We start from the raw sequence: 12,888 nt of genomic DNA, 5'->3' as shown, positions 1-12,888 counted from the left end.
TAAGTAAACATCTAGATTAGTGTATGAACTTCCGGATGCCATTAGTTTGTTGTATTAATGCGCGTTGATGTTCCGTTTCTGGCTAGAGGGCGTGTAGAAACGTGATGTGCCCCGTATCAACAGTGTATTATCTTGGTTGGTTTTCCCTACACCTCGGGTGATAACTAGACAACCAGGTGTATTGGCGGGTATGTGTCTCGTACAGATGATAAGGAGATGGCGTGATCATAGACTTGCTCAAGTTTATTTCAAATTCTCTTTCAAACCTTTGAAAATCTAACATTACATTATCCTAACTGTACGATAAAACATACCATCACAGAAATGCTAAAAGTATAATTTATTTCTATATTGAGATAAAACGTAACTTACTGTGCGAGGAGTTTTAAAACTCGTTTTTTTCACAGTTTAACAGTTTCTACACATTAAATACATTTAAATAAAAGTATATAGTGTTCAAAAGAAAGTATCTTATGATCTCACTGTTATTGTGTTAAATGTAATTGCTTGTAAAACAGCTGGTAAGGACTATTCTTTGCACATTTAAAAGGCATATTGGTGAACGATTGCTCTTTCTATTCCATCCTGATACACAATTGATACTAAACAAACTAAACTAGAAAATACGACAATATCAACGATATAGCTGTCAGTGTTTAAAATATAAATGTGATTTATTTACAGCTGTTTACGACGGTAAAGGGTACTTATAACGTACTGGATGACCTTCTACTGTGTCATCTATACTGTCTCCTCGCTGTTGTAATTATGATATCAACAACATTATCTTTCATTAAGTATATAAACAGCACACTCAAGGGCTCTTCGGTGTAGATACGTGCTAGTGCTCACAAAACACTCCAAAACCACAAAACGGATGTGAATTGGTATACTTGGTGCTAAGATAATGGGACCTCTTTCTTTAGGCAACAACACTTCCAGTTATCTAATTGAAATGTAAATGTATAAAAGTGACAGTTGAGGTCATCTACTGATACACTGAAACACATTAACCCGGGGCCAGGGCGATAAGTATTGGTTTAAAGTCAACACTATGGAGTAAAAGCCAAGATTATTATCAGATATATGCAGGTCAAGTCGGTGTGGACAGACGCTAAAGGCTAATATCACTATGGGTATGACGCTGTTATAAAAACAGACCTGTCAGGGAGTGTACTTTTTATATAATCTGTCCATTGCGGTTAATTTATGAATATTTTATATAAAAACATTTTTTGAAAATATCTATTTTGTCCAATTTCAAAATCAGTACAAATGAGTTAAAGATTAAGTTTAATATTTGCACTCTATTAACATCTGCAACAATAATTGAATAATACATCTTGAATGCATATTCACGTTCCTAGAAGGATATCTAATCACTAAAACATACACAGTAAAAACAACCAATACTGTTCTTTGTATCAAATACAACGATTGCTATTCTTACCTATGTACTATAGAAGTTAGGCGCTTTGATCCTTTGATTTAATAGGAACTAATAAAACTCTTGCATTGATATTCTGCTCCTGTTCCGTGGCGGCATATATTGATGTGCAATTATGCGTAGGATCTACGGCAACTGATTATAGACCTACGAATGTCATGGCAAACCGCACATATTTCCTTGGGCATTATCAATCCCTGAAAACCTAATCAGACGTCAATTTCGTGATTCGAGGCAAAAACCTGATTATCGTAAATCACATCTTTCCATTTGTGTTTGACGCACATACACATTTTTTGTATCAATTCCTTGTGGCAAAAATAGCCTTGGAGACATGTACTTGTCTTTATAAAATCAATTCCAGAATTTTGATTGATGTCATTCCAATTAAGGATTGCTTTTCATTTTCTGTACGTACATCTACATTGCGGTAACTACATATTGTTTAATCTTACGATTTTTATAAAACATTTAAAAACAAATAACCCCAAACACATAGTGAAAACAGCGGCAAGTTCATTTGAACTGATATTTTGTCTACAAAATAGTTCCGCAAATGATTATATTGATGTTTTTATTAACAATTTGCATATATCACGTGACATTATACCTATATAGCTGACATATCTCGTCACGTTTGTTTTAACCATGTTTAGATTCAATGCATATTTATTTAGATGCAAGTAAACAGTAACATAGCAAGTATCAACATGTAAGTATGATTACAATCCAAACTTAAATTCAACAAATCTTTGGCAAAATATAAACAAAAGAACGATTAACAAGGAGTCTTCGAAAAAATGTACATGGAGAATAAGACCAGGTGATCCGAAATGGTAAGCGTTATGTGCTTCTTCGACGACAACCGTCATGTAAATATTGGTAATTCCAAGAAAGTAATATCCGCCAGAATGATCTGTAGGGTTGAGAAATACAACGTTCTCTACACTATCACACCACTATCAAATATAGTGATCAATCATAATAATGCAGTATAACCACACTATAAATGTTCCTTTCTCAAGGTAATGTTTCCCTTCATAGGAAACCAAAATTAACACACATCCGGCACTCTTAATAATTATGTTGTGAGCATGTGTAGGTGTTGATTAAATTATATAGAACTATTCATTCATTTCCAAATACATTTGCGTATCTAACTACAACAAAATTAGCATTTGTCATTTACGGAGTACAATAAGTGCGGATTAAAAATTATATTAGCATAAATGTTAATAATGTCATCTTTACTACGACACAAATAATTTTTTTATTTAACATAAAACTTATATACCTTTCACAGGTATCAGCTAAGTTGATATTTCTAGTGTGCTAATTACAAACTAATGGAGGTTGAAATGCAATAAATCTGAAATGTATATTTGAACATATCCTACTTTATAATATCCATTGCTGCCAAGACTACAAAAATATTTCAAAGTAGCCATTTTGCTAGGAATTTGTTATATGTTCTTTTTAAAATCAAAACTAGAACGCAAAATACTAATTAGGTATAACGATAAATGCTGAGTATCTATAGAATATTAAAACGAAATTGCATCCCCAAATCGATTTCCGTGATTGAGCAAAAAATAACAAAAGTCTTTTCATTTTTGTTTGGTGACAGACATGGCTCTACTCCTCAGTTAAACTCATCCATCATCGATCATGTTCTTTCATAACAATATTGTAATCAACAACTCACTACATATAATGAAAGTCAATTTGTATATTTTTTTGTGTAATACTGAAGCAAAATGGATGATTGACGCCTTGCCGCTGCAGGGGAGAGTTTCATTTAATTGTCTGCACTAAATACACCTTATACCTTACAGCTTGACATTTTTTCGTAACGTTTAACAAACTGACCTCATCTTTGTAAGTGGATTTATCAAAAACATCTGACACATGAGTCATTGTTCCGTTAAATGGACCATTGTAAAAAGATGAATCCATTACAAATGAAATAATAAATTGGACTTTTTAACGCGCCCCACACGGTGTAGTGACAAAGAGGTCATTTTTATTATACATGCCTGTATTATTTGGTGATGGTATTGTGTGATACAGGGTTACAGAAAGTCTGCTTTAACGGATCACTTACATAATAATTAAAAATTTCCCTGGGAATCGTGCAAAATCATTGCGATGTTATAGCAATGAAATAGACTTTCATAAATAATTACAAAACTTGAAATATTATCTAAACACGCTAAGGAATGAAAAAAATATTTCAAAATCAGGTTACAAAAATAAATGTATCATTTCAATGTTGCAGCTTCACTGTTTTATAACTTATGTTTACCCCTGAACACAACTGAAAGAGGCGATTAAGCTTTCATAGAAGGGTGACAATGTCGATATTCACATTAGTTCAATATCTCCTAACCCATTCACGAAGCCTATATGTTTCGATTAATTTCGTTACGTGTCTCATGTTACTTCAGTTTTTAAAACACTCTTTTGATTATCAGAGAATAGCGACAAATATTATTTCATCGACCTTTGAAAAAAAAGTATGGGGATACAAAGAGAGTTTCTAAATTTGCATACTGGTGAATGTTTACGGTAGTTATCAGGATATTTTGAACAATAATCTTGATTAGAGCAGACGTTTTCCTAATTAAATGACCCGAAGAAAATTAGTATCCAAAGCTATTCCAGAAAGCAAATTTGATTAATACAAATTTTGTGATTATCGTAAGACCACATTAATCTAAATATAAAAAAATACGGATAATGTAGACGATAAGGTAAAGTACATCAGTCAGTAGTGCTTTGTCTGTACTTTTCAGTACAACCTCACGGACATTCCTCTTGTGTACTTTGTATATAGGGTGGTGACAGATGATTGGCTTTCCACACAAAGTGTTAGATATGATAGTGTCATCGGATTACGTCTGGTGATCGATATTCTTCACGTCAAATGATCCGAAATAGTTTTGAATCTTTTGATTATTGTCTTTACATAATCGTTCAGATCAACATCAAACATACGTATACTGTTGTAAAAAGCTCCGATGTGATCTACATTCTCTATGTCTAAAGTACATGTACGGTTAGAGCCGCAAAGTTCGGTGTATTCCGGTGGTATCGTTCTGGTCGTTAGTGGCACCATTGATAGATTGTACTACAAAACATATCTTTAATCTCAATGATACCATTCCTACGTTAAAGTCCTGTTGACATGATTAGTGTTTTTTTATTTTTGTTTTTGTGGATTCAGATCACTTCTATGTATTACAATGTAACGTATTCATAAATTGTACTTGTAGATTTGAATTGATTTTCTTTTGAGCTTCAAAATATCTATCATATATCCAACGATGATAAAAAATCCCGGGTTGTCCTTAAGCTGCGTATTTACCTTTTTGTGATTGTTTTGTCGAATTTTGTGGCACTAAAGTACATTTTACTGAAGAGTCCGACGGGAAAAATATGTCAGACGAAAACAACGAGACGTAAGCAGACAATGATCCGGGACGTTACATGGTCGTTTGTTATAGATATAGCTTACCCAAAGGAGTTTTAAAGTAAAAGTAACATATACAAAGCACGTTGCTTATAATACATTTATCTATGTTCTGTCAGACACATTGATAAATAAATATAACTGTGCACTTGACTTCAATTTTTGATTCGGTAAAGACACCTGTTAAATAATGCTATATGTAGTTAACATTATTAAACATAATCGATAATATTCTTTAAGGAACTGGCTATTCTATGTTTTGGTTGCAAGTATAACATAAACATTGCACTACTTTTATGTTGGCACTTTAATGTCGTTTGTACCTCCAATGTTTGATGAATTTTCTTATTTGCCTCACCTAGGAATGAAGGTATATTCTAGTATATTGTATAGCCGTGAAAAATTGCTCTTATTCTGTTCAACAAAATACAATAGAGGCGAAACTTTCGAGTGTCTTTTCTTTTTATTAATCTCAATAACATTTATAAAAATAACAGATTTTGTTCAGTCACACTAACTGTTGTCGCTAACAATCATTGTATAAGCATACACAATGTAACAAATTCGTATTTCCATGTGTATTTACACACATGTGTCAAGTTCATTAGAGAAAAATCATATTGTTTTTATCACTGATTGCATGTAACCGATAGTTGAAACAAACATCGGTATAATTCATTTCAGAGGTAATACACGCGTCAATGTAATGTATTCGCTATGATGGCTATTTATCTCACGTCTTCTACTCAAGAAATGTTACATAATAATTATTGTCTTCTTTTGTTTGAAGCACATTTATACCCATATACACATGCTGGAACACATCTGATACTTTGGCAGAGTTCAGCTGATTTTGAACCGAGTCCGGCTGACGCGAATTTCTGTACTATCTTTCATTCTGGTACCCCAGGCGGGAAATCGTTCCTCGCACCATAACCCATATGTCAGTTTCTAAGGAGCCACAAAAGTCCTGTTTTGTTTTTAAAATGTCCATTCTTTTGTCCTTTTCTAGAGGAAACGGATTTGAATTGGAATGTATCATTAAGAACAATTTTCATGTGTTCCTTTGTTTCTTGAAATTTCGGATCCTGCCACTTTGAAATTGGCTTAGGGGTTGAATTATTAGGAATGATTATACATGTTTCCACACATACTGTCATCGCTATCGGAGTCCAGCGAGTTCAAATCGTCCGTAGAATTTGCAGAGTCTGAAAATACAACAAAGTCAATTAGTAATTGTGTTATAAGAAACGCACATACAAGTGATTATTATAAAATCCCATTAGTCTGGTCAAAGTTATAACGTTTGACTTACATTCGTTTTTGATAATCATTCCCTCAGATAAGGAACTTTAATTATCAAGAGAGAGAGCTCAAATGATATATTTACCTTCAATGCTAGAGAGCGATCCACTTAGTTTTCCAGACATGGTTTGGTGGCTCTTTCTTTCCAAGACTGCGTCATCAATGTTCACAAAGCTCATTCGTCCGTTGACCAAAGCCAGTTTCTTTCTGAGTGGTTTTCCCGAAGTTCGTTTGAGCTTGGTCAGTGTCTGGATGTTGTCGTTGATGCACATCAATTGCTTCATCAACTTGACATCTTGTTGCCTCAGATCAATCTACAAAAGGCGCAATGTTGCAATATTAAATTAACGTATTCTGATCGTGGAATAAGGGAATGCAAGACTTATAAAGAAACATTTTCTTTTTGAAATAATTAAAATGGATTGTGTTACTTATGTCTAGCACAGAATAATTATCTATGAAAACTGCAATACTGCAAAAGTTATTTCTATTTAGATAATAGATATTACATACCATGTCGCTCCTGAGTGTAGCCAGGGCACAGTTGATTCTGTCTGCAGAATTGATGTTGGAAGTTTGTGCAGATTCCATGTTAACTGTTGTTGTAGAAATGGTTAGGCGTGTTGGGTACCAAACTAAGAAATGATTTGGCAAATATTTTCACGCCTTTATATACGGACCCCTCGTCTCTATGGGGCGGTGGAATCAAGTGCAATCGACTGAATACTAAACCACACACACCTGGCACAGAAGACATACACCACCAGAGAGATATCATTTACCATTGTGACAAGTTAGGTATGTGTTAAGATAATCAAAGCAAAGAATTGTGTTCATATCTACCTTATAGATGGTGTTTGATATATAAACCGTTAGTCGTTGGTTCCACCACACACAAATCCTCTAAGGTAAGGAACAGATGTATAGATAAATATATGATACATTGCCCTCCCTCGGACATTGGACATGACATGTCTAACGTAGTGAAGACACTACAGGATCATTAACTATCATAATAATGAAGAAATGAGGATAACTAATGTATTAAAATGTAAAGATACAACGATACAACTTCTGTTATTTATTTGACAGGTCATGCAATATTACTGGAACAAAGTGTTAGAGGGAAATGCAACAAAGAACAAACTACTTGAATTTATAGCAATATGATAAGCATACACTTCAAGAACTATTTAAGTGAAATACCTTAGAGCTGATCAGCGCTTCCATTTGGAATTAAAAATTTCAATGAGATGACAATATCATGTAACGATCTTCATATGACCATTTGCTTTTTCAAGAATGCATTACATAAATGTGACATCTCAAAATGTTTTGATCGCATTACAATTGATGTAGATTGTATTAATTTATAACAAAACCCTGACTTAGTTAAACTTGCGCCTGTTTTTTTTAATTAGGAGAATGAAAGGAAAATAACCTTTAAGATTTCAAGCGAAAGCTACAATATAAATCATTTTACTTTCAAGACGAATTTAGCACTGGGCAAATGCGAAAGTTTTTATGGTAATGAGGGTGAAATAGCGAATTTATCCCTGTATACAGTATATCAACACTATCATTGACAAGACAGTCAGCTGATTGATATTATCAATGACTATCCTGCCATGGTTTTATTTCATAAATCCTTTTTGCTTTAATACCTAAAGGCTATGTATGAGTATGTCTATGGAACATTGTTTATTGTTTATATATATAACAAAACAGGCTTAACTATTGCCACATCACTTTGTACTATTATACTCAATGTAGTAGACTATAACACTAGAATTCTCACCAAGTCTCCTTAAAGTACAAGGTACGCCACTGATTGTTAAACATGCCTATTTCTATACACATACTGTTCAAGTTCAATGCTGTACAGATGAAGCGCTGCTGATAAGTTCGCATATATAATACATTGTATACTAAAGATCATCAACAATATACATGATAGATATTCCAAACAGCGTTAAAGATAATCAGTTTGAACGCATTTTGTGTTTTGTTTTTAGGATGAACTGTGCACTTTTCGTAAGATGTATCGTTGTACTTTGTGTATATATTGAATATGTGTTTTCTTAGTATAAAATCTATTGAATGGAGAGGAGAGGTGACGACGAACTGATGAGATGAAATGCATTACTACATATAGACACCTTTGCCCGGTATGAAATGCTTTATTTTACTAGTGTATCAGTGTGTTGACATTTTTATGATGCAAATTTCAGGCAAATTAACATGAACTTTTTGAATATCAAACACAAGCTACGTTAGTCGATTTTTTTTCAACAAACAACAACAATGATAATAATAAATGGATTTAAATAGGCGACATAAAGACAAAACTTGTTATATGATTTCCTAAGCGTATGGCGTTGATAATTATAAATATAAATTTAATGCATGTCTCACGTTCTAGACTTGCGATGATTTATTATAGCAACCTAATTTACGACAGTTGTTGTGAGCAATAAATTTTACCCCAAGAGTTTTGTTCACTTATCATTTCAATACAATCCAGTCTAATTCAAATCACATATTTCAAATACTTCTTGTAAGCTATTGTCTACTGAAGTAATGAATGGCTTTGGACACGATTTTAGAGAATGTTTTCTTAATTATGGCAGGGAATTGTGTGTCAATGTATGGCTGACACATATTCACAGCAAGCTATTGCTTTTTATGAAAAAAATGAAAGTATTATTTAAATACCACAAAACGTCTATACATCAATATTTTTCCAAGGTTGACATGTGTATCAATCTTTCTTTATTTAAAACTTCATTTCAGTAAATTCGTAAGAACAGTGATTGAATACAATGACAATCACTTTCTTTACATGCTTTTCATAATGAACTGAACAATACTTCAGGGTAACATGGACAAGTAAGTATGACATTGCACTAATTCTCTTTAAGTTATTCATATTAGTGTGAAATGCATGTGAAATATCAGATGCATATCAGGAAAAGCCTTCGGTTCTACCGCACAAAAGATAATTTACAGATACTATCTTTCTCTGACATAATGTTTGGCACTTGGCACTTGACGAATGTGCTGTAGGTTTATAAGCGTATAAGCGATTTCACTAATGAAGAGGTAATGGTTAATAGTGTTTAGAATGAAATAATAAAATATACCAAACTTCTTGAAATTTATGCATACTTATAATACGCAAACATACAACTATTCTGTGCTTATCGAAATACACTCTATCTTCTTTTTGTTTTAACAAACTATTGTACTGAATCAGTCAGGACCAGTAACCAAGTTACATTAAAGTACAAGGTACGGCATTAACGGTTAAATACGCCATCTTAATGTGCGTGCTGATCACTTGTCGGACAATGCTGTATAGATGAGGCAATGGTGATAAGTAGGCGTGCATAATACACAACATACCGAAGATCCTCAACAATAGACATGATAAATATACCAAACGGTGTTAAGGAATAATCAGTATATTGTGTCTGTAATAGTCCAGGTTGCATTTTAACACTATATGATATATAAAATGTACTTTAGATGGTGTATCCTGAATGGACATATTGCACTCTACCAGCAAAACAACTAATGAATGGATACGTGGGTGATGCCATCTTTCTACAATATAGTACATCCTGTTTGTTTTTTCTCAAACATGATCGCATTGCAGTGGATGAAATTATGAAATATCATATTTGACCTTTATTAACAATTTATCATATGAATACAGTTACCTTTTGGTTAATGTAAATTTAATTCGAATCAATCTGTATTCTCTCGAAAATAATGGTAGAAAATTACAGTAATGAAACTGTTACTGTAATATTTAGATTTCATCATAAAAACAAACTTGTATGGTTTATCATGTCGTTGACAATTATTTACATCAATGTACTCCGTGTCACAAGTTTTAGATTTGCGGTTCTTTATTGTAGTAACGTAATGTATCACATCCTTTTAAATAATTCTTTATTCAAAATTGTGTTTGCAGAAAACTTTAATGAAAATAAAAACTGCTTCCAATTCAAATTGCTTCTTGAAGTAATGAATGGCTTTGAAAGAGTGTTTAGGGGATATATTTCTTAATCAAGAGAAGAAATTGTGTGCCAATACATGACTGAAATGAAGTTGCAGTAGATTATTGATTTCTCACGAAATTTGTATAAGAATGTAAAAGTATTCCTATGAATGCCACAAAACGTCTTCACGTCATTATTTTTCAAGATAACATTGACATATGCATCAATTATTTTGATTAATTTGTACTCTGATATGATCAGAATTTAATTTGTTTGTTTGATGGATCTAGAAACCAGTGAAAGTGAAAAATGTCATTGTATTGGTTTTCCAAAGACAAGCAACTTCTTTATATGAATTATGAAATGAATTGCACAATACTTAAGGGCAGAGTTGACAGGTGAGTATGATATAGCACAATTGCGCTTAAATTATACATATTAATGCAATCAGTGAAACGCTTGCCATAGACATATAAGATGAATATCGAACATATTTTATACTGCTTAAAATCCTATCTAACCTATCTTCTTCATATAAATGATAGATACTTTAAATCCATCTATCATTTATGTAGAACTTCCAGAAATAACATGTTGATGGGTAATCTATCACTGATGGTGACATTTTGATAACAAAAAGTATTACCATAATAAATGACTGCATAAGGTTAGAAGAAAAAAATGAAAAAAATAATGCTCTAACTGAAATAATAAAAGAAAATGAAAGGGTTCATGATGACGTGTAAACCAAACAGCATATTCTATTATAATATTATTAAAATTTCTATTTTCTTGTGAAACATGTATCGGGACTTATTTGATGTTCGTTAGTTTGCCTGTACTTTGTTCTCATTTGAGGTCGAGACATTACCTGCTTGGATTGACCAAGGTTTATATGTTTGTAGAGGGTGTCGTCGGGAAAGAAGACCCCTTACTCTTCCGGAACACCTGGTCTTTTACTCCTTGTACTTTATTAGGAGTTTCCGTGAAAATCTTTCTTTTGTTCATAGTTTGCCCTTGTTTGATCGACTTTGAGTTTGGATTATGATTATTTTAACATGTTAGTTTTTTTTTTATTTCTCTGTATTGCGTATGCAATGTAATTTCTCTTATCTAATCAAATGAAAAGGTAATGAAGCAAATATGAATAAGTAATAGAATGATGAATTCAACACCACAAAAATTGTTTCGGTTACGGTTTCAGGCGTTTCAGTCTCTCTTAAAGAACATATTGGTAGTAGATATAATTTACTTAACTATTTACATGGGTGTTTGTTTATTTTCTATTACTTTAATCTTATTTATTCATTTTATTGATATTAATTACAAAGTCGGGGTACTAAATAGCTTTTGACACATAATGTAGAATTGTGAGATTTCGAACATTTTTCATTTTAAAATGGCGACGAGGTCACATGTGTGATTAACAGACTTAGCCAGGTGATATTTGACAATTGATACAAAATCTCTATATCTCTACCTAAAAAAAAAAAACCAAACAAACAAACAAAACAAAAAAAAAAAAAAAAAACCAAACAAAGAAAAAACAAAACAAAACAAAAAACGTTCAAGTTGTACAGGTAAATGTACCGGTTAATAGTAATTGGTCATTTGGCTGAAATTCCACTAAGATAAAACAACAAAGGAAATAACGACACGCTAACGGAACCTGAATTGAAACTCAAGATCTATAAAAATGGGGCAAATATGGACAAAAGACAGATTTCCGCGAAGACTCATGAAAAGTTCTAGGAGTGTAAGCGTCTTCTGCTGCATCGACGACACCCGCCATGAAAATCTTGGTCAGTACAAGTTAGCTATGTCACGCTCCCATATGAAAACAAGGTATACAACAACGGAACCTCCAGGTATATTAACGAACACCTTAAGTCCTTATTCATATCGCACAAGGTAATGGAAGGTTTACAATGAGAAAATTAACTTAGAGATCAGACCGCAGGCAGTTTAAGGCGAGGTTATTTTGCATTAAACACTTCATGATTTATAAGGAATTTTTTTTATATCAAAACGTTTACAAAATTATAAATTATGTCTGTATTTACCATATGTATTTTTAAGAGAACAATAATGATAAAGAATGTTATTTTTTTCATCATGTGTAGTAGTGTGATTGACAGTATGCCATCGTAGGAGTGTCATCCACCCTTGGAATATTATTTTCCAAGGTTATCTCCACAACCGTTTCCAAATATTTTAATTAATTCGTATTTCTATATCAATTGATCATAATGGAAACATCAGTTATTGAAAATATTGTTAATATATAACTTTACCCCCTCGATGGAACGGAGCATAATGATGAACGGATTCTTTTCATACACATCACAATGGACAGAAGGCCATAAGATGGTTCCGCTGACAAAGGAACATGACTGTGCAGATTCAGTTTTAAAGGAGCCATGAAAAGTACAAAGCTTTAAAGATTACATGCAGCTCTACTCATCTAACTAAAGTATACAATTATTATTTCTGATGAATGTGCAATGTAAAGCTTCATCAAAATCGTGGAAGACCATTAGAGTTATATAGACTGATTATGAACTTGATAGATGTTGTGAGACATTCTTCCTTAAGAAGAGAGTTACTTTTATTAAGCGCAAAAGTAATATGAAAATATAGACCTGATTCCCCATCTG

General features: G+C 32.7%; 1 protein-coding gene across 1 annotated transcript; it reads right to left on the bottom strand.

The window, feature by feature from the left end:
- Positions 1 to 6,041: 6,041 nt before the first annotated feature.
- LOC132549683 (uncharacterized) lies at positions 6,042 to 6,815 on the bottom strand. Its single transcript, XM_060213633.1, has 3 exons — positions 6,738 to 6,815; positions 6,310 to 6,538; positions 6,042 to 6,127 (listed from the first exon to the last, which is right to left on the bottom strand). The coding sequence occupies exons 1-3, from the start codon at positions 6,813 to 6,815 to the stop codon at positions 6,042 to 6,044; spliced, it is 393 nt and encodes a 130-aa protein (XP_060069616.1).
- Positions 6,816 to 12,888: the final 6,073 nt, after the last annotated feature.

The sequence above is a fragment of the Ylistrum balloti genome, unplaced genomic scaffold, assembly GCF_031769215.1.
Source record: "Ylistrum balloti isolate Yb309-2 unplaced genomic scaffold, AGI_CSIRO_Ybal_v1 Utg370076, whole genome shotgun sequence".
Taxonomy (NCBI): domain Eukaryota; kingdom Metazoa; phylum Mollusca; class Bivalvia; order Pectinida; family Pectinidae; genus Ylistrum; species Ylistrum balloti.
This window is presented reverse-complemented; position numbering and strand designations above follow the sequence as displayed.